This window comes from Enoplosus armatus, chromosome 16 (assembly GCF_043641665.1).
Source record: "Enoplosus armatus isolate fEnoArm2 chromosome 16, fEnoArm2.hap1, whole genome shotgun sequence".
NCBI lineage: Eukaryota > Metazoa > Chordata > Actinopteri > Centrarchiformes > Enoplosidae > Enoplosus > Enoplosus armatus.
In genome coordinates, this window is record NC_092195.1 from 20,783,426 (window position 1) to 20,807,308 (window position 23,883).

The 23,883-nt window shown below is 41.7% G+C and overlaps 1 protein-coding gene across 1 annotated transcript in view; it reads left to right on the forward strand.

Annotated features, from left to right (window-relative positions):
- LOC139298547 (collagen alpha-1(XIV) chain-like) overlaps positions 1-23,883 on the forward strand; it is a 117,927-nt gene that overhangs the window by 61,421 nt on the left and 32,623 nt on the right. Inside the window, exons 19-27 of the mRNA XM_070921193.1 lie at positions 3,347-3,476; positions 6,479-6,601; positions 7,056-7,205; positions 10,885-11,001; positions 14,931-15,080; positions 18,146-18,220; positions 20,674-20,813; positions 21,807-21,930; positions 23,724-23,867. Of these exons, the coding sequence (XP_070777294.1) occupies positions 3,347-3,476; positions 6,479-6,601; positions 7,056-7,205; positions 10,885-11,001; positions 14,931-15,080; positions 18,146-18,220; positions 20,674-20,813; positions 21,807-21,930; positions 23,724-23,867 (1,153 nt within the window). The remainder of the gene's footprint in view (positions 1-3,346; positions 3,477-6,478; positions 6,602-7,055; positions 7,206-10,884; positions 11,002-14,930; positions 15,081-18,145; positions 18,221-20,673; positions 20,814-21,806; positions 21,931-23,723; positions 23,868-23,883) is intronic.

The window sequence follows — 23,883 nt, forward strand, 5'->3', positions numbered from 1 at the left end:
TGTGCATTCATTGTCAGACGTTTCCTCTCATTGTCTGAAAATAGAAATGTCTGTGAGATGCAAAGGAAAAGTCATGTTAACTGTATCAGCCCACTAAAAAACTGCCAAGGACCTTTAATACAGTCTACCGAGCCCTGTACAAAGTCAAGAGCAGCAAATCATCGGAGCCAACTGCAAACTGAACTGTTTTACATTTTGATTTGAACGTGGAAGTTCATTCTTGACCTTGTGTAAGTAAGAAGTGTAACAAAATAATATAAGCTCAAAGGTCCATTTACTAGCTCTTCTGAGCTTTCAGCCGCATCTCACTTGCCGTTTTCAGTGAATGGAACTTGAGGTTTTCTCACGGTACCCTGTAGGTGTGATCTTTCTGTTTAAAGGTCTTTGGAATTAGATGAGAATGTCGGCCTTGATCTTTCTCCAGCAGTCCACGGACTCCTGGTTGATGACTTTTGGAACTTCTTCCGGTCTCCATTAAGTCTCTGGTCAGGGTCCTTGTTGTTTCACCCATCTAATAATCCCCATAGCTGTCACATGTCTTCGTGTTAGGTCCTGTCTCCTTTAGGGTGTACCGGCAGAGGTCTTGTGGTAAGTGCTGAGTCTTTGTTACTTGACTCTGGTTTGACGTTCAGACAGTCGAGCCACTTAAGGGACCCCCTGGTGGTTCCCGTTGAGTTAGCAGGGTCTGTTCTGGTCTTCAGTCAAGTTGTGATTCTTATAATCCACTGTAACCATTGGTCGAGGGTGCTCCCTAGACTTGGACCCCCTGGACTGTGTAATAGGTTAAATGGCAGCTGAAACGGTCTTATATGAGGTGTGTTTCATCCCGTGTACTTCTTTAAATTGGTTTCAGTTTAAAGTCTGGTTTTTTGGAGTGTCTTTGGTCGGGCCGCTGTTCTGTGCAGTTTAGCAGATGTCATATTACTTACTAGGACATTCACCTTAAATTGACTCCCATCACCTGTGCACTTGACTGTGTTCCCTGTGCTGTTTGCCTTCAAGCACTGGAGCTCCAGCAAAGTCTCAGGTGGATCAAACTTAATATTCTGGCCCTGCCTCTGTCAAAACTAGATTGGGTTCCTGAATCCTATAAATACTTTATGAAACCATGTTTGCATTTACGAAGTGGAGTTAAAGGAGTGTAGCTTTAGGTGGTTTCTTCCAACTGTGTGGCTCAGTGACAGTTTAGAGACTTGCTGCCTTTTTCATCAGACTGGGCTAAAATTGATTTGTCAAGGCCCGCAGTGTTTGTCTGACTGACACGTCTGAGAAAGTGTATTTTGGGGGGAGGAAGTAGAAGGTTTGTCGATGACTAGGCTAGACTCTACATGCTCAGAATGCAAACCGGGCTGAGACAGACAGACGGACACAAAGACAGTGGAGGAGAGAAACAAAGGAATGTTTGTCTACACTCGACCTTTAACATATTAAAATGTTTCTCCCTGAACAAAGCAGCCGTAGCTCTGTTTATCATAGCAGCAAAAGAAAAACTGTGTTCTGTCATATGTATGAACCCACTGAACATCCAAGGTCATAGATAAACATAACCATCAGACGCTGAAATGTTGGAAAATGTCTCTGATTGATGATTTGTTTTGTAGGCAATAAGCTGCCATGTGATCAAGTACTTTGATTATTCAGTTATTAAATTCACTTTATTAGCTGAAAGAGACATTGCCATCTGGTTCTTTTATTTTTAAACAGTTTTTCAATTGAATTTTCAGAATTTTCATATTTCACAATATACAGTATATATCACTATATCAGAGCTGCATCTATGAATTACTATTATTATTATTATAACTAATGTGCCTATAATTTTCTCAATTAACTGCTTGATGATTTGATCTATCGATGGTCTAACAGTCCAAAACCTAAAGACATTCAGTTTTCGCTGATATAAAGCAGAGAAAAGCAGCAGGTCCTCACAGTCGGGAAGCTGGAACGAGCAAGTTAAGGAATCATTATTTGAAAAGTTGTTCATTTTTTTCATTCATTTTCTGTCAATCGACTAATCTATTAAATGTCTAAAGGTTTCACCTCTACACAATAGATATCTATATGCGATCAAAAGAAAGAAAGCTATTGATAAATCATCAAGTAATTATAATTCATAAACAGCAGATGCAGAGAGCGAAGCAGGGAGTGAGAAACAAAGAAAGCAACAGAGGAACAGAAGAAGAAATAGTTGGAAGCAGAGATAAAGAGAGAAAAAGAAACCCTCCGGGTAAAGAAGCAGATTAGCTTCTCTCCAGTCTGAGAACGGCGCTTCGCCTGGACGGATGAGTCATTAAGGGATCAGTTTTAACAAAAGCACAAGTTCACAGACAGGTGAGGAGGAAACCTGGTCGCAATTAACCTCTGCTGCAGCTGAAGCCTCAAAGCCTCACTGCAGCAACTCGCAGTGCCGCACCTCCATCGAAAGGTTAATGCAATTTTTTTTTTTCTTTTTTGGTACTTATGAAATCTTAATTTGCTTTTTCAGTTGATACAAGAATCTGTCCCAAAAGAAGTCCCGTCGTGTAATAAAAAAGATATTAAAGACCAAAATCAAGTCTCTTGAGTTGAATTTTCATTGACCTTCACGAGTACCGTCTCAAAAACGGACAAAACCTTTTTCTCCCAAAAAAATAAATAAATAAATGTGTGGAAGTGTGGAAACCCAGTGGAAGTCCCTGTTAAAGGTATCAGCATGTGTGTGGAGCCCACCAGTCAGACCGCCCTGCTGTTTCAACATCCACCACCAGAACGTCATCTGACACTATGCAAAGATCTAAACAATTATTAAATCACTAATTATCCACGTTGATCCTCCCTGACTGTCTCACCTGTAAAGTGATGTGCTTTATGTGTCTGTTTCTCTTAATAAACTAATAATAATAAAGAAGAAGAACTGTGTATTGAGCTTGATGGCCACCACGGCTGAACAGAGAGCTGCAGAAACACACATTACATAACGACAAAATATCAATAAAATCAATAAAAGAAGATAATGTCACAGTGCCGTCCACGTGTTTGAACGTCAGCTGAACTTTGGGAGGTGAAACACCGCATCAGTGAGACCAAAGATGGAGAAATATATCGACATTTTTATGTGAAATGGACTTTGCACACTTTTGAATATAGTTCTCCTTTCATTTGCCGTTCATACACGCCGAAGGCAGCGATCTACCATCAGAAGGAATTTGGGGTTCAGGGTCCAGGAGGAGCTGGGGGTTGAACCTGTGAATAGTGGATGAGTCACAGCCACCCATAATGACTTTATATGTTATATATATATATATATATTTATATAAGGACACTAGTTTGTCTGTCACCTGAATGTTGAATCTGTGTCTGCTTCCAGAGGACGGTGCCCATAGGTCAGAACAGCCTGGTTCTACAGCCTCTGCTGTCAGACACGGAGTACAAAGTCACCGTTACTCCTGTTTACCCTGATGGAGACGGGCCGACAGCGTCACGAATGGGACGAACGCGTAAGTCATATTCATATTCATGTTCATGTTTGTTTTGGCCGTTTGTCTTTTAATGTATTCAGTTCATTTTCTTCAGCCTGTTTTAAACCTGCAATAACTGGTGTTTTGCCACTTTTCGGCCACTTTGGGGCAGAAGAAACAAGTAGTGAACACAACACTGACATATCATGACCTTTTACGTTGATGTGTTGAACTTAAGCAAACAGTTTGTTATTTCCACCTCCAGCAGCTACAGAGCAACACGGTCCTTCATGGGGAGTCGTGTTTGTGTCTCCTGATGGATGAAGTCCAGTCTCTCTGTTAGCTCTGTTTGTGGTCTCCTCCACCCCCTGAGGGAAACATCTGTCTCTTTAGCTGCTGAACAAGGTGCACCATTTGAGTCTGTGTGCAGTAAGAGACAAGCTGCCCCCACCCCCCCCAGCTAAAACAGAGGGAATATTACTAAACTACACTCTCATAGCCCAGAAACAACCATTGCAATTTAAGCAGAGACGGAAACGTGTTAGCTATCCATCGTCTTGTTTGGTGAACAAAATGTTGCCAGAGGGGGAGTGAAGATGGATTTATGGGGTGTTTTCCCCGTTTAAAAATAAATAAAGGATTGAAAAGGATTAATTTCTATCAGAAAGTTTAAACGCCTGGAGAAGCAAAGGGGAAAACCTGTTGGTTTAAGACCTCATTATGATGTTATTTGGCCTGAAACTTTCTTTACAGAATAAATAAATTCTTTATTTGAACTACAAAAACTACATCTTAGCAGGACCTCCTTTAACTGGTTGTTTTGTTGGATGTGTTTCAGTACAGAGGAGCACTTGCTCAGGTGCTTTCTACTTGAACCCATCCTGCGTCTCTGTGCAGCTCATCGCACTCAATTTCAGGGGCATTAAAAGAGATAGCAGCCTGTCTTGGTGGCTCAATGGTCAACATCCATTTTCTTTACTGTGGAGCTGAAGACAGAAATATGTCGGAAGCATTCTTTTCCCTTTTGTTAAATGTGACTGAACGCTGCTGTGAATGCACCAGTGGAGGCTAATGATTTTCTCTGCTGCCAAGTGCATTACAGCACAAACACTCGACTTTCAGCGAGGAGGAAACGCTACCTTCAAGTAATTCATCTTTCCTCTCCGTCCCATCATGTCTCTCTGTGCAGCACGTCACACACATTAGCACACGCTAATGACGTTCTCCGGTTTTTAAACGATGGGGCCTCTGACACCCGCTGATGATGAATGGTTCCTGTTAGCAAGTGAGGGATGAGATGATCGCCCAGAGAGGAGTGACGGAGAATACAGAGAGGGGGGATGATTTGGTGTTTTAGAGTGAAGATAGATGATGTGACAAAGGAAGCCGGTGTAATCTGAAGGATTTGAGCCTATGAGGGATGAGGTGAACGCTGAGGGAGGCATGACAGGGAATGCTGAGAAGATGATTGGGTTTTTAGCTTCAATCTGAACATAGATAACGTGACAAAAGAGGCTGGGAAAAACACAGATAATTCAGGTGGAAGCAGGTGGAGTGACACGATCTTGACAACAATCTCACTTCTTCGTCTTCTTCGTATTTAGAGGTGACTGCTTCAGCAACACTTTGTGATGTTAAGCTGCACCGTGATTGAAACTTCCTTCCCCAGAAGATGCAGGAACTAAAAACAAAATTCCTTTGGTCATTAACGGTCTGGCCGTTAAATCTCCAGTTTGTCGTTACTGTTAGACCTGACGGGGGAAGACACAGTGGGAGAAAGAGCTCAGAGGATGATAGTCATTTTCTCAGGAGCAGCGAGGGCACAGTGAAGATGGATAATGCGGCAGAAGAGGAAGTATAATGTGGGGATTTGAACATGGGGCGCAGCAGATACTGAGAGGGGGCGGTAGGGCTGAACGTGGAGAGGATGATTGGCTTTTTAATGGTGAACGACCACGGACGGTGAAGAGGGAAAATGAGGCAGTGAGAAAATGTAGGTTTCGGGATGGATGAATACTCGGAGAGGAATGATGATGGGAGGTTTTTTGCATTATAAATGTGCAACAAAACAGCCGGCAGATTCACTCTGGGGTTTGGACCTGAAAAAGTCTCAGGTTTCCCATTAAGGGAAGGGATCTTCAGAGGATTTGATTGTATCATGGGTCAGGAGGAACAGAATTGACTGCATAGAGGTTACACATGTACATGAACTGCACAGACGGGTTGAAAATCACACTCCCCTCAAAGAGAGCAGCTTCTTAAATATACCACTAACACCATCCTGCCATTAGTTCAGTTTTCTAAAGTTCTGTCCCAGTTGTCATCCTCGTGATAACTGCTCTGGATTTAGTATCTTCCTGACAGACTAATTTAACGGCACACTCCGTAACAGCAAAGAGACTCACATTTCTCACTGTGCTGACAGTTGAAATTTTATTAAGTGTTATCAAACTTTCACTTTTCTTTGACTCTTGTTCATTATCTTCCTCTTTGAGAACTTGGTTTCCGTCCTTCCAGTTTCTCCCTAAACTTCTCTGCTGTGTGATGACAGTTTCTTTTAATGAAGCACTTTTTTAATCGTTCTGACGTGCCAAGAATTACATTTCCGGGGAGCATTTCATACGTTTCATTACCATTTGCTGTCCTTAAACCTTCTTCTCTCTTCTCTAATTCATTTCATTTTCTTCCCTCTTCCAGCTCCTGTCTTGCTCTCGTCTCTTTTTATTTAGATGTTTCTCTCTTCCTGTACTCTTCCATGTCTGTTTCTTTGTCTGTCCCTGGTTCAAGTCCAGATGGAGCCCCTTGTTGCCTGTCACCTACCTCTAAAACCAATACGGGGTACACGTGGATCAAAAGGGCCAAATTCATTCAATTAAAACAAATGATTGATATCTTCTCATGTCCTGATGAATACTCTATATATATATATATAACTCATATTTTATTTTGCTAATATTTCAGAAATTCAGTTAAAATGTTAGCAACATTTGAACAGAAACATCAAATCTGTTTGCTCTTTTTTTTCCTGCTTTGCTCCTCAGTTCCTCTTTCGGCTCCTAAGAACCTGCGGGTATCGGAGGAATGGTACAACCGCTTCAGGATCAGCTGGGACGTCCCGCCTTCACCCACCATGGGCTACAGGGTCGTCTACCAGCCTGTATCTGGTAATTTATACGCTCACACACGATAACTGTGTCAATGCCTAACAAGTCTACAGTTGGTGTAAATGTTTGAGTGTTTGTCCCTTAACATGTACAGACAGACTAATACTTCATGTTGTCATAGTGATAATAAAGAGAGAACGGTTTTCTATGAATCAATGAACATACCTTCCAAGGAAACCTCTTAGTTAATGAATTAATCTAAACACAAATGACCTGAACAAGAACGCCTCTTCTCATAAAACTATGGGTATCTCTCAGACACATTTTCTCTGAATATTCTGTCATATTCTTGCGTCATTTTCCTGCCTGTATCACTTTTGTACTTTCCATCACTTCCTGCTCACTGGACTTGAAGCTAATGATGGTCTCTGAACTGGCTCCTCTGTCCTCCTTACATTCACTGACCGTCTGCCCCTCCTTGACGTACATCCTCAATCGTCCTGCCCCTCCTCAGCCCCCGGACCAGCTCTGGAGACCTTCGTGGGAGAGGACGTGAACACCATGCTGATCGTCAACCTGCTGAGCGGGACGGAGTACAGCGTCAAGGTCATCGCCTCCTACACCACTGGATCCAGCGAGGCCCTTACAGGGAGGGCCAAGACCTGTGAGTCCTCCTCTGTTTCTTTAAATTGATGTCACAGCAACAATTACTTGTTGTTTAGTTTATTAGTTGTTGTGAATCATCCATACTGTATCAATTGCATAACCTTCATCATGTATGCTACTAAATAAAAGATCATAGACCTGAAAATTACACGTTTTTAAATGACATTTTTTGTTGTCCAGCTGTTGAACGCTGGTCTTAACCTTTATTTTTATAAAGATTATTTGTTGGCTGGACCTCCATGACAGTGCCAGCTGCAGCTGGAGAGATGTTATTTAAAGTCTTATGTTTTTTTTTCACCAATGAGAACAGCCAGTCAAACACTGCTCTTAGCAGCAGTCCCAACTAATTACAGCATACAGCCTTGAAAAATATTATTGCGACCGTCTTCGCTGTAACCAGAACCGCTGATTAAAAGATTTCAGCTGCTGCCTCGTTAGCGCCACAGTCCTCATTTAGTTTTCTTTGTTCCATTAAGAATGGATAGTGGTATAAACTGGATTGTGTTTTCAATGGCAAAGCTACAGTTGCATCACCATAATCTGTACATTTACCATCCTCTTTCCTTCAGCGGTTGTTCCTTATGAAATTCTAATGATAGTAAATAGTGCAGCTACATTGACAGTATCTATCTTTATATCTAGTTAGCAGTTTTCTAAGAAGCAACAAAATCTGAATTTCACTTAATTCAGCTAGTTGCCAGTTTCTGCTTTGACACATCATTGAAAATGACTGCAACGAGGGAAACACACGACTTTCATGTCCTTTAACTGGCAGAACAAGTTAAAGTTTTGAAAATACAAGATGTCTTTATCCACATCATGATGACCTCTCATCAGACCGCCTAATACTGCTCTCAGATCATCTTGTTGTCAGTAACTTCATTGTTGGCATTTTCTAAACCTGATCATTTATATACTGTGTTATTGGTCTCCTCTGTCCATTCCACCAGTTTGAAAACAAGTGGATGAAACAATCTCCTCTAATCTAATCAGAGAAGCAGCCAGACACCTGCAGACATCAATATCTTGATATCCATCTGACACTTTTAATGGCACCGTCACCTAATTACATCCAGCCCCGGAATGAACTGCAGACAAAATAGATTTAAGGTATCTCACTGGGGATGTGGACTGTTCCCGGGGCTCTTTGAGTGTCTGGCCCAGTTCGATCAATCAGTGCTTCTCAAGTACAATCATTTGAGTAGGAGCCTGGATTTCCCTCTCCTGCATGATAATTAACCACTTCACCTCAGGCTGGCCTATTGGTGAAATGGCCCTTTTTTTGAAACTGAAAGGCCTCTGGTTTGGTCTGCATGACAGCCAAAGCGACCATGTATCCTCTTCAAGTGTCCTTGAGCAGGACACTGAACCTCCACCCTTTCATCCATTCTCATTTCTCTCTTGGTAGGAGCTCTCAATGCAAGTGTCAGCTAAATGCCCGAACATGGAGCTTTAAATGGATCTGAGGCACTTCATTTTGCATTGGAGCCCGAGTTTCCTTCGCCTGCATGACAATGAAGCACTTCTTGGTTGATTTGAAGGACAAGTTTGGGGGTGGGGGGGGGCACGGAGGAGAGAAGAAGGGGACTAAACCTGAAGATGGGGAAAGGAAGAAGAAAGATGGAGAGACGGATGCAGTTGAAAAGAGAGTATAATGATATGAGGCCAGTGGGATCCCAGGAGGTGAATGGAGTCTGTCACATTGCTCAGCAGCATGTTAATGAAGCCAGTGGACCAGTAGAGATGAGTGGACTGATGCTTCAAAGTCACACACCAGCACAGCTATCACAGTTGTTGAGGACACAAAGGAGCCTGACTTTCCTCTAATACCTTTTCACTCAGCTTTTACTTTAAAGTGTGTAGAATTTCACAGTTAGTGGGTGTAGTTTAAACAGTGATGGATGGACGTTGGTATTTTATCAATACTGATGCTTTTTATCGCCTGCTGTAATTTAGTCATCAAGACTTGAACAACATGCTGAAGTCTCTGCCATTGACCTCCCTTTACTTCATCGGATGAGTTGTTGAGAAACACACAAATACCATAATATTGAGAAAAGAAGATAAGTAAGTTGTGATCTTATGATAATAAGAGCAAAAGAAAGAGTAACCGTAGGTAAAGGTAGCAGTAGTAAAATCACAGAGAGAGCAAACACTGAGGCTACCTAATCAAGTGTTTTCTGTCATCCCACAGTGTCCACATGGCCAAATAACAACATTAACGGATCCTCTGACTGCTCCAAAAGGCACGGAGTGTTTTCTAATCACCCGTTTATATGGGTCAGATTCGGTTAAGCAAAGCTTTTAGGTTAAGGTTCGGGAAGATGGCCTCTGTGGCAAAGTCTCAGCTTGTTGTTTTTGTAGCATCACTTCTGTCTTTGCTACATAGAGAGGTCGTCACAATGTCCACCGCTAAAAGGTTCTTGTCAAATGTAAATATAGGTCATACTAAGCAGTGACAGCGGCGCTAAGCAAGGTAGCCCATACATCCTTCTCCCTGGCCACATCCTCCAGCTCTTCCTGGGAGATCGGATACATTATATAATCCCTCCAGTGTGTTCTTGGTTTGCCCAGGGGTCCTGGAACACCTCCACAGGGAGGCGTCCAGGAGGCCTGAACTACCTCGGCTGACTCGTTCCAACACAAAGGTGCAGTGGTTCCTTCTCGGCTCTGCTCACCCGGTCTCTAAGGGACTGTGACCTCCTGCACTGGGCCAGTTTGCAGACGAGTGTTAGGGGCCAGGAAAGTCTGAGGTGGATTGCTCCTTTGGGGTTGGGAGTGAGTTACTGCCCAAGTGAAGGAGTTCGTATCTTGTTTCTCAACGTCTTCTTGTTAAAGCACCAGCAGTTACAGTATGGGCACATTATCAATAACAGCACACTCAGTCACAACTACTGTGATATTTTGTCCCCCACTTTTGTCACTACGCTGTTCAGATGCTGACTTAAGAATCCCTTCGTGTCTTCTAATTAAATCACATGGGGAGATTTTTACATAAACATTATGCAGAGATACATTATGCATTTTCTGAGTCCAAAATAATGCAGATTAGATATTTGGCTCAACTGGAAAATGTTCTGTTTTGTCAGAGGAATGTAAAATACACCGTGATGTACAACTTACAGACACATGCATGCTAATGTCTCTGAGCTCAGAACAAGTTACGCTTTCAAAAGTCGGACGATGAAAGTGCATACATACCATTAGCATAACCAGAGTGTGCGTGGGTTTGTTTGTGGGTGTGTGCAGAGGCCACACTTCTGAAACAAAGACAGTGCAGCTATATTTCTCTGTCTGTAAATAAGTCGCCCGTCGGTGTCCTTGAAGCCCACTGGCCATACATTTCTAAATCTGTCATGTGGAAACACGACGGCGTGTGGTTTCTCAGAGCGTGTAGAGGAGAATGCTTTCAACTCTTTGATGCATATTTTTAGAGTTCAAAAGAAGCCTAGAGTTAGTTTTTACTTCTCAACGCTATTTTTGTTGCTGTGTCAGAGGCGTAATGTCACCATAGAGAGGGTGGAGTCAGGGTGGAAATAATAGTAGCAACCACCACAGGTGACCATCATAGAGAAATGTGGATGAAGCCAAATACACTCCACTGTGTAAACCTTACTGTACTATCCCCTCTGTGTGCACAACACTCCATAAGTGATTTCTCTGTTTCCGTCCTGCAGTGTACCTGGGGGTGACTAACCTGAGCGTGTATCAGGTGAGGATGACCGGTTTGTGTGCTCAGTGGCAGCCTCACCGACACGCCAACGCCTACAGAGTCCTCATCGAGTCACTGCTCAGTGAGTATTCAGCAGCATCGTCTCTGACAACTTGACAACAACTTGTTCTTTTCATTGTTTTGTCTGCATCCTGTGCTCTGCATACCCCGCCCACAGGCCATAGGTGTTAAGGTGAGTAGCAAGTGGCGCTTTGTGTTTCGTTAATCATGTGCCTGTGAAACCATAGTGGCAGACCAAGAGCTACTTCTTGATTCCTAACACCTCGTGAGCACATTTATATGTTTGTGTATTTAAGGTGTGTGCCAATAGAAATATTTATATGCATGCCGCAAGTCAAACATATAAAACAGACAACTGAAGTTGTTGGTAGTTTTACCACTTTTGATTCCTCTAATCTTTATGCTAAGCTATGCTAGAGAGATAAAAACTAAAACTAATATGGATCTTCTGTTCTGAATCTGATGAAGTTTATTTCCCACATGTTGGAGGTTTCCTTTTTTTTAAGATGATAAAGATCACCTAACCCTTCATATAGGGGGGAGATGTATGCAAATGCAAATAACACACATGCACATAAATATTCACTCCCGTCCTGCCACATTCCTGGCTCTCTGGATTATCTGCTGGATTTCAAACCGAGGCTGACAAGGTTATTACACGTCACTGTGGGATACACACTATCATATATGAAGCTGTGATTCCCCTCCTCACATTTTCCCATTAAGCTCCTACGCTGCATATCTGCGCTGGTAGGAGGGGGGGGGGGGGCTCATTCATACTCGCATGCTTTCATTAGTCGGAGTTTCAGTATGCAGCACAGAGCGAGTGTCCAATTTTCTGAATCCCTAAGCAGCCTGAGATGACAAAGATATTGTTGTATCCATCAGAGACGTGCTGGCCGGCTTAAAGGTTTAGACACTGAGCCGCTCTGTAGACGAGGACGGCTTACGGATCGCAGTCCGTCTGACATTTACATTTGCTGCGTGAGGTAAAATACAGGAAAAAAAGACAAAAGGTCGGTATTATGGCTGCCAAGTGTGTTGGGATGAGATGTTCTTGTTAGAGGAGTGAGGAGGAGAAGTTATGCCTTGTTGTGTTCGTTCTGAGAGGTGAAGAGGAGAGACAAAGGATACACAATTAGATGTAAACATGCAGGAGTTAGCAAGAATGCTAATTTACATCCATGGTCCCCAGGCAGGTAACAGAAACAAAAACATTACAAATAATAATAGAACAATCATATTGGAATGCAAAACTTCATAAAACTATGATCTTATATTATCTTACTTTGTCAAAAGGGGACTTTCTTATTCTGTATGCTTTATCCAATTTAATATAAATTGCCTACACAAGCTCAAGACATTGTAAGACGTACAATAACACTCTATTTATCCTGTCAGGTTTGTCCTCCTCCACTGTCTTCTGTGTGTCTTCTAGAAGAGGGTCCAGCTGACCAATGCCTTGGCTTTTTGTTAAATATCAGACATCAGTCACCTCCGATGTGACGGAGCGTCGAGCAGAACAAAAACAGCAGCGATGTATCCATAAAAATACAGATTTAATCACATAAACCTTGAATTATGGAAGAGATGTATTTCCTCCTAATTTGTGAAACTGGACAAACCTCTTTTCACAGCAGTTTAAGTTTCAGTGGAGATTTTTGGTGCCCTGTGATGACTTCAGTACTGTTTCGGTGGCAGGAACATACTTAATAAAAGCGAATACTTACCATTAAATATACAAAATTCTTGATTTATTGTTTAGCATTTAATACAGACTTCGCTGTAATTCAGCCCGGCATATTTGTGTCTTTGTAAACCTCCTCTGGATAAATCAGGCAGTGACAGTGAAATTTTATATATTGAAATATGAAAGATGATGTATTGAAATATAATATACCTCGATCAGCCCTGAAGAAACTTTAACCCTGTCTTCAAATGACCTCCAGAGTCTTTGTTAGACTTTTTACTTCAGCTGTCAGAAAAACTCTGTCACCTCCATAAAACAGCTTTGCAATTATTGAGGTTTTATTCTCGGTTCTGATTCTCCGCAGCACCGGGCCCAGTGCCAACAGAAATAATTGTGTATTTTCCCATTTGTTTGAAAGTGATAACACAATCCAACATACCAAAATAACATCAAACAACAGATGGTGTGGCCCTGATTTCACTGCACACGTCCACCATTCAGTCACCGCCTCAAAGGTAAGATTGACTTTTAATACAGCCGTCATCCACCAAATAGGAAGGTAATGGCTGTTATTCATCACCCTCAGGCCTCCAGCAGCGACACTGCCGTCATTAGTGTCAGATAAAAGGCACATATTATTGCAGTTCCCCTGTGTTTCTTCAGGGAGCTCAGAGGTATTGGTTCTCTGTACACACAATAGAGCTAAATGAGGATTTATGTTTGCACAGCTGGTAAATAATTACCGGAGAAATGCGTCTCCTGCAGGAGCAACAGAGAGATGATGTGAAGGTATCCTGTTTTTAGTTTGGATGGGTGGGAAATAAAGAGGGAGGTAAAGAGATCAATAAAGAACGGAGAATGAAGAGTTTGCTAAGTGTATTTTCACCAATCCTCCTGCAGGACACAGTTATAGTTGAATTAAGATGGAGTTTACAGAGATCAACCCTTCACTGTTCCCTGTTAGGTGGAAATATCATGTTTAAATCTACACTGCAGAACAAAGTCAAACTTTCAATCTTTCACTCGGGATTAAAATCTGTATTTTTATGTGGCCAGAAAAACACTTAAACCTTATGGCTGGATATCAAACTACAAAACTCTTTAAATACTTACGTCAAATACTGAAAGTTCTCCAAGTCGTTTTTTGACCATTATAGTCCATTTAGGTATTTTGAGATTATAGTTTACACTGTTACACTGCAGATGTTTGTGTTAAGACAACATCAAACGCTTATTTGGTTAAATAAGAAGAAATGAAGTTTTTTTGTTTTTAGCTGTTAATACATTTTGTAAAATTAGCTCTTGAGACTGATAGATTTTGGATTTTGGATGACTGGATATTTGCATGTCGGCTGTAATATCTGTTCCCTTCCTGTAGCAGTTAAACTGACTTTTGCTTTCCCACACATTCTGCATTTGTAACTAAATGCATTTAGTTTTGTGTTTGTCGAACACCCCCACACATACCTGCGCAGTATTAAAACAAGTCTATTTGCATGTTGTTTTATATAAGCTTCAGCTCTAATAATAATAATGGACTTGGTAGAGTGCCACTGCTCTTTAACTCATTAAAATGTTCCACCTGCCCACTGTGATGATGTTGTACAAGTGAATGTTTCGTGGATAATACGTTTTTCTTGGAAATATATTTGACGTGTTGCCAGCAGACCCTGACCACCAGCATGGAGGGAACAAAAACAACAAACACATGTTGATTATTTCAGTAATTGGATTTGGTTCGTTACTTAGTCCTGACTGTGAGAAGTTTCACTTTATTCAGAAACACAAACTGTGCTGCTGACAAAAAACTGTCCTGAGGGACGTTTGAAACATCTCACTCTGAAGGAGGAAAGAGGAATCAAACCAGCTGAAACACCAACATGACAAACAGGAGTCAGGAAATGGTTCTATGTTTAATGCTAATCCTCATCATCAACCACATCTGGAACACGCAGAGGAATTTAAAGGAGAGGGAGGTCATCTCTCTGACTCACAACTGCTGTCTTGAGAATCCTCGTGCTCTCTGTCTCACCTCAAAGACCTAACTGGACAAGATCAATACACTAATAAGAAGGACTTTGTGATAAGAGACCTAGTTGGAGCTACAGGGAAAGGTTTGGTGACTAGCTGGTTCTGAGACATCAGTAAACAGTGCGACATATTTACACACACACTACGTTTCTTCTCGGATACTTTACGTCCAAATGAAATATTTCCCCGCAGCACAAACACAGGACCAGAGCACAGAACAGCAGCCCTTCCAGAATGATAACGAGGTGACGTTTGTATTTCTACTGCAGATGGTCAGAAGCAGGAGACGAAGCTGAGCGGAGGAGCCAACAGACACTGCTTCAATAACCTGAAGCCGAACACGCAGTACAAGATAAGTGTGTACGCTCAGCTGCAGGACGGGACCGAAGGGCCTGCAGTCACTGCTACTGAGAAGACACGTAAGTACAAACCCCTCAAACACTGACTTCGTTTTAATCATAGACTACATTTGTATGTTTTAGTTTACATGTTACGCTGCGTGTTGAGAAAATGTGGAATTCTGCTTGGACATAACAGTAGTTAGTAAACTGAAGTGTACTTGTGTCTCTATTACTTCAGAAATGTATTGTAGTCAGTTGTTAATGAGAAATTAGCTTTTTTTCTGATTCAGAACAGCCAATGAGAGACTACAACATTGTGGGAGGGATTCGCCATTTTTTGGATTACCTGATGCTGAAAAACAGCCGACATGCTGACAGACATGTTTTCTGCACATACACATCACAGTTGTGATCACTCATGTGAGGCTGTAATCCACAAACACACTCATACAAACACTGACACATCAAGTGCTTTCCCTCCTCCATACGAGGTGCCAAACTCCCATTTAAATGCGCCCATACATGTGTCATAATAACAATATAGCAGAAACACACGCTTGACAAACACACACTGGTACAGAAACTGCTGTCAGCTGTCACTGTGTATAAAAGAAGGCTGGGAGGACGATCACGTCATTTTCAACATAAAACGTCTTTTATCCTCGTGGGAGCGAAGAGAGCTGAATCCTCTTCCTTCCTTTCAGAATGAGCTGTTTGTTCAAACACTAATGAAGACCCACTGTCTGGAGGGGAGGGGTGGGCTGCTTTTTGTTTCTGTTTCATTTTCAATGAACACTCTGTACAGTGACATTTTACACGGTTTAAGGGTAAATTCACTGTTTCTATTCATTATTTTAGGAGTTTCAGCCATTTTCCTGTTAGCTATGCTTCACTGCAAACATGATGACTCGTCAAGTTTAACGCCGCCTATCCAAACCGCATTTGAGAGTGAATGTCAACGCGCCTGAAATGTCCCTTTATAATGTCCATTACATGTTTAAACTGTGGACACAGCAGCTCTGCAGCATCTAACGGACAGGTTTGTCCTGAGGTTTTCTGTCACTCCAAGTGTTTATATCCATGTTTACATTTTTACAGGATTTGAGATTGTTTTCAGTCAATCACTCGTCTTCTGGGGGCCATATTGGAGGTCTCAGATCAGGACGATATGACCTGAAATGGATCTGAAAAATCATAAATTTATAAAAAAAATAAGCAGACAAAATGTTTTGGCTATTCAGGCAAATAAGTAACTAGCTTGTTATGTTTTTCCCATCAGCCTGCAGCCTTTTTAATTTGACTCAGCTGATTCTTTCCCAGCTCTTTGTGTGCTATGAAAGTGAACTTGCAGAGACTTGAAACTTGCTTCCAGGATCCAACCAAATGAGCATCGCGTCTTCAACATTACGGTGTAGTTGGTTCGAGTTATTGTGTTTCTGCACGGCATTTTATTTGAAGGTGTTAATTGATTTGTAAAGTCTGCGCTGCACAGCCCGGCGACTCTAACAACAGTTTGACAAATGTTTCCTGAGATGGATTACCTTTCAGGAACACATTTAGAGCCTCTACCATTTCATTTCCGTAGTATACTGAAATTAATGAAGTGAGGACAAAAAAAGGGGGGAGGAGAAAAGAAAGTGAGAGACAAAGAGAGGACGGGCAGAAGACGTGAAAGCAAGACAAAGACATAACCTCAGAGATAAAAGACACAATGTTCCCTATTTGTTTGCTTGGAGCGGCTCCCCTCCGTACTGTAGCTCTGCAGACAGCCTCCACGCTGATTTATGGCTTTGTTTTGATGCAAATGAAAGCCGGAGCGTTTCCTCCAAATGACTATCCCCATCGCCGCAGGCGGCCGCTGCTGAACGCTCCCTACCTACCATCACGAGTAATTCACGGCCTCAGGTAGCTGATTTACTGCCGAAACAGCTCTGAGTGAATAAACTGTGTGTGTTTGGGAGGGGGCAGCTGCTTTATCTAGATGCCCCCTCCCAAACACACACACACAGTTTATAAGGGAATAGAGAAGAAAGGTAAGGAGTTGAAAGCAGAGACAGCTGGAGTTTGATTTAGACCGCAGCCGACGCTGTGATCAATCTACCAAATTACACCGGAGCTGAAATCACACAAATCACAGAGCTGCATGTAGTTACGAACACATTCTGTGTGTACACATTCTGTGTGTACACATTCTGTATGTACACATTCTATATGTACACATTCTATATGTACACATTCTGTGTATACACATTCTGTATGTACACATTCTGTATGTACACATTCTATATGTACACATTCTGTGTATACACATGCTGTATGTACACATTCTGTGTGTACACATTCTGTATGTACACATTCTGTGTATACACATTCTGTATGTACACATTCTATATGTACACATTCTGTATGTACACATTCTATATGTACACATTCTGTGTATACACATTCTATATGTACACATTCTGTATGTACACATTCTATATGTACACATTCTGTGTATACACATTCTATATGTACACATTCTGTATGTACACATTCTATATGTACACATTCTGTATATATACATTCTGTATGAACACATTCTGTGTATACACATTCTATATGTACACATTCTGTATATATACATTCTGTATGAACACATTCTGTATGTACACATTCTGTGTGTACACATTCTGTGTATACACATTCTATATGTACACATTCTATATGTACACATTCTGTATGTACACATTCTGTGTACACATTCTGTATGTACACATTCTGTGTATACACATTCTGTGTGTACACATTCTGTATGTACACATTCTGTGTGTACACATTCTGTGTATACACATTCTATATGTACACATTGTATGTACACATTCTGTGTATACACATTCTATATGTACACATTCTATATGTACACATTCTGTGTATACACATTCTGTGTGTACACAGAATGTGTATACACAGAATGTGTACACATTCTGTGTGTATACACATTCTGTATGTATACATTCTGTGTATACACATTCTATATGTACACATTCTGTATACACATTCTTTATGTACATACAAGCTGTGTGTTACTGTCTGTGTGTTACTGTGTCATAATTACAGGTTTTCATGTGTGTGTGTGTGTCTTGTTTGTTCTCTCTCTGCAGTACCCATCCCGACCCCGGCACCGACCAAGCCCCCCACCACAACGCCGCTACCCACAATCCCAGCTGCCAAGGAAGGTGAGAGCTGATTTTATGTTGCTGTTGTTTCCAGATGTTGATGTCTTGATGTTAATGATCAGTTTTTCTAACTGGGGGTCGTTTGGAGGCGTTTTTATCATATTTGCTTCCCGCTGGCTGATATTTTCAGCATGACGTCATTTTGTCTCACTGACTTTGTTGACATAAAAGAAATACAAGAAATATAAACTTCTAAAACCCTTTTCAGGTGACACAACAGGCCGACACTTACAAATAAATGTACATTTTTGTTCATCAATAACCAACAGAAACGTTGCTTTTAACAGAGAAAAATCTCAAATCTGAATGATTTCTTTCATTTTCCTTCTTCTCCTCCCGATGTAACCGTAGTGACGCAGCAACTACAGTTTAGTTCACTGTCCGCCCACTTTTCTATCACTCTAAACGTGACGTTGCTTGTTGAAGAGGTTGAGGTGTGTGAGGACGACAGTTCAGGGTCAGCGTACGCTGACGCTCAACCAGCAGAGTACAGGAGCTCTAACTGTTCTCCTCCTACACATTAAATCCTGCCATATGAAAACAGCCTCAACGACGTCTAAGTGTGAAGAAATTACCCATCATTTTCAGTTCCAATTATCACACACAGATAACATATAATGATATAAACATAGATCTTCAACAGAGGTGTCGTTTACAATAAATGTGTTAAATGAAAACCTGGTTACCGCCGTTCTCACCTCCACAAAGATGTAATTCACATTCTTCACATATCTGTCACCACAGAGTCAACAGTTTTAACACTGCATAGCTGTTATACGTCTGTGGGAGCAGAAGAAAAGCTGACGCACAGGAAGCGTGCACTATACATGTGTCTTTGTCTGATCAGCATGTTACTGATGTCTCTGTCTTCCTCTGTCTCACCCGGGAAGACAAGGAGTCCCTGTTTGTTCAGTCATTTGAGTTCATATGAATTCATTTGAGCTACACGCATGTTCACTATACAGTAAAGTATCACAGATATTAAGGCCCTAAACAACTGTTGTGGAGTTGTTTGTTAGTGGAGTTAATATATAATGTAGTGGTCCAGTCAGAACCTGCCACACATAGATCCCCCGGACCACATGGATCCAGCATATTACACTAAACTCCAAACCAGATGAAGGCCACACTCATGTTCTAACTACTCTTCCATATCATTTATTAACATTGACATAATAATCATTAGCAAAGCTTTTTCACTCAGAGTGGAGTCTGTCATTTCACCTCTGTCACACACACACACACACACACACACACACACACACCAGACTGGTTCATTAAGGGGATGCATTCCTCAAAGAATACAAAACAAGACAACAATACTGATCATTTCAAATGTAATTCTGTAGAATGAGATTAGTATTAATCCAAACCTCTCCGCTCTCTTCACTCTTTCTCTTCTTTCTTGTTTTCTTTCCAGAACTTGCTGCCTCACATTTACCAGCAAACGTAGAGTTATGAGGTTTCAGCAGGATTGCAGACTTACAATTAAATGAACCGACCTAAAATAAATGTATATTTGTTTGTTCGTCTCATGTGGCGTATCAAGTAAAAGTCTGCAGATGACAGATTTAAAGCTGTCTGCAGATCAATCCGGCGCCGGCTGACCCTTAAATGTGATTTTATTAGAGGAGAAAAGGAAGTGAGCGGAGTGATTGGTGAAGAACGACGAAGGCAACTTTGTGTTTTGAATTTAATGAGTTTAACACTTTTCAATCGTTTGCAAGTGGAGACCTCTTCAGATCGAATCAATCCGGGTCTGAGTCGCCATCCATTAAAGTCAACGTTTGTTTTTTTGTTTTAAAGCCAGCTAACTAAACTATAAGTTTTAAAACTAGTAAAACAAAGACGAGAGGAAAATAAAGCAGAGGAATAAATGTATATCTTTAAATCATCCTCCAGTGAGCAAACAGTTGTAGAGCTGGTTATACTGCAGCACATTTAATATTCAAAGAAACTCTGTTTGCTTTAGATGAAATCCAAATGGAGACAGATTCAACAAACTGTTTCCTTCAGTGTGTATCCTGAGCTGTTTCTTCCCTCTTGAAAACTTTAACATATGTGAGAACATTATTCTGTAGTCGTATGAACATATACAAACATTCAGTAATGACATTTTCACAACAATCATGAGAAAATGAAGGACGCAGGTGTGTGTGTTGAACATGCTCCCGTCTCCCGGTACTTCATCGTCCTCCTTTCATTGTTAGCCCTCCTCCTCCATCTCACCCCCGACATTTTGCCTCCGTCTGTCCTCCATCTCTTTGTTCCTCCTTTTATCTTCTCGTCCTTGTCGAAAACAAAACAAACAAAACCGTGTACTTCCCCTTGGGGAGATGGAGATAAAACATGTTCAAATACAGTTCTGTGATGTGTTTGCTTCAGTCAGGCCTCTCCTCACCTCAGCTTGTCCTTCCCTCCCCCTCTTCCCCTGCCTCTCCCTCTCTGTCCAGTCTGTAAGGCAGCCAAAGCAGACCTGGTCTTCCTGGTTGATGGTTCCTGGAGTATCGGTGATGACAACTTCCTGAAGATCATCCGCTTCCTGTACAGCACCTCCGGAGCTCTGGATCGGATCGGCCCGGATGGCACTCAGGTACTCTAAACTCTTGGTGTCTGGTAGCTCTCCTGTTGTGCTGTTTGACTGACAACCAAAGATGGAGACTTGGAGCTCCGTTTTCTTTCGGGAGCATGTCAGAAGTTGCACTTTGCCAGTTAAATGAGGCACAGCAGCTTTGTCGTGCTCGCCGCTGTTCTGTATTTTGGTGACTTGCCGTGTCTCTCGCCTGCTCTGGCAGGAGAGACGGAGGAGGAAGAGAGCATCAGTGGTTGACTGCACACGCTGCACCCGTCTTATATATATTTTCCTGATGTAGATGGTGGAGGCCCACCCACAAAGACCTGTCCAAAATCACCCACAAATCTTTTTGTGGTGCTTATGGCAGCGATGCCAGGAAATCAGAGGGTTAATATAACTCAGTAGTTTACAGATGAATCAGTGATGAATTGTACGATTGATTGACTTGTCAGCTATTTTCTGTCTCGTCTACAAAATGTCTAATGTGACTTCTTTAAATTGCCAAAACCCGACCTGCAAACCTGGAACAAGAAAACAGTTTTCTTTTTGCTCTAAATGATAAATTACTTAAACAATTAATCAGTTGTAAATATTTTATTACTTTCTCTGTCAATAACTTATCCATTAATCAACTGAATCTGGTATTTTTAAAACCGGGCTCTAGTTTTGCAAATCTTGGTGTCGAAATGAGTAAAAGTTTCCAAAAATGTTGGAATTGGTCCAGTAGATGGACAGATGCACAAAGAGATAGACCTTTTTGTTAAAGAGTAAGATCCTTTTTGTTGAACCAGAAACAGAAGCCTCGCTCTGAAATCTCGTGAGAGGAGACTTGTTGCAGGAAGACGACGGTGTTTCTGGTTGAACAAAAAGGACCTGACTGAAGCAGAAAGATTGTATAAACAACAATATTAGGCTGTTCTTTTTCAATGAACTGACCCTTTAAACTAAACTCAACGTAAAGCCTTGCACTTCTTTTGTTGTTGATTTGTTCTGTTCATGTTGTCTTGACAGGTGGCCATCGCCCAGTTCAGTGACGACGCCCGGACTGAGTTCAAACTGAACTCGTACAGCGACAAGGAGCGACTGCTGGACGCCATCAACAAGATCTCCTACAAGGGAGGAAACACCAAGACAGGCGAGTACACAGCTGTGAATCTTTTCTACGTACATCTGCTCATGAGTAACTGAATGGTGGCTGAGGTCGGGACGTGTATTATCAATACTTATTGAGCAGCAGGAAAGCACAAACAGAAAATTAAATCTGTGTGCAAGTGTGTGTCTGCTTTTGTGCTTTGTGTCAATGATATATGTGTGTGCCAGTCAAACATTTGCACTTTGTTGCCCTTTTGAACACGTGGCTTCATACATACATTCATGTAAAACACGTTTACATAAGGTTGTTTGCATGTTAGCATTAATATCTACAATCCTGTACATGTAGAAGTGCATGGAGGCCTGTGTGTAATGAGAGGAAGTCTGTGGGGAAGCAGGGAGAGGTGTACTCATTAATCAGTGTTTACAAAGCAGCATAGCCAGTTCCTCCTGCAGGGACGACACTGCGGAGAACAGATTTCTAACAGCGTCACTGCTGGGGAGGAATTCTCCCACTGGTAATGTCACACTGTAAAACACTAATGCTCCTTTTCTATCAGGAAGCAGCAGTTTGGGGAGTTTAAGAGCACTCAGTCGCTTCCTTCTGCACACTGCAATTAAGAATCCTTCCCCGGAGATCCCGCAGGCCTGAAGAGTGTTTGATTACTGGATCAATTTGAAATACCTGGTGCTACTGAATTCCTTTATTGAAATGTAACAGCAGCCATGCAGCAGCCATGCAGCAGCTCTGCGGCCCATCCTGCATTAAACATCACACCCTAAAGAAAACCCTGTGATCAATATACAGTTTTAAAACGGAGAAACTATTTTTATTATAAATAAATGTGTCAGTTTTGTTAACTGCATGATATATAATATCAAATAAATAAAATAAAATATGATTGAATAGATAATGAATAGTGAAACGGTGTAGCGTTGCTCAGCACCATGGCTGCAGTAACAAAATGTTCTCTTTTTGATACTGAAGCCTCCAGTTGTCTCTGATTCAAACCAACATGCACTACAGCAGTCCTCACATTCCAGCTGTCATTTAAAGTTGAATTAGATTTCTAAGTAAGTCTGGGATCCCAGGTGTCCTCTCTTTTCTTTGAAACCTCCCTGAAGCACTCTGGCTCAGTACTTTACTGGTCTTAGATGTGGAACTGGTCCCAGACTGCTGCAGAATGGCTCCTCACTGCTCCTGACATGTTAGCTGGACAAAACATAGAAGACGGTTTCTCGTCATTCGTCCTGTCATTCTTTGAAAAGAGTCAAGTTGTCATCCTGCAGTGACATATAAAAATGAATTTGTATGAAAATCAGCTGCAACAGGGTCTTGCGTCTTTAGATAAACAGGTTTTGGTTTTGTGCCACAAAGCAAACAGTAGGTGTCAAACGGAGGACAAACAGATCTTTTAATGCAGGAAAACCCAGCAGCAGGAGGAACAGCAACCGAAAGGTCTGACTTCAAAGGTTACTGCCACGTGGAAATAAAGTCCTGCAGCCTCGGAGCAGCACCAGCATGAGGGGAGGCTTCATCTTTAAAATAAAACAGGAAAAAATGTAATGTGAGGCAGCGTTCGTCTTCTCCATGTACAGAAAATAGATTTTTGCAGATTAATGATGTTGTAAGTCAGATTTCTCTCCAAGTAATTTGTGAAAAAACGCCACAAAGTCCACAGTGACAGACATGAGTGATTTTGGGGGGGAGGCTGGTTATTCCACCCTGTATCAATACATGAAGCACGAGCTCTTTCTCACACAGTCAAAATAACTGTATGATCAGACCTGACCGGATGATGGGATTTTATTGACGAGTCTTGTCTGTCCAATCAGGTCGAGCCATCCAGCACGTGAAGGAAAACATCTTCACGGCGGAGGGAGGAGTCAGGAGGGGGATCCCCAATGTCCTCGTGGTCCTCACCGACGGCCGGTCTCAGGATGACGTCAACAAGGTTTCCAAGGAGATGCAGATGGAAGGTCAGAGCTGTTCGTG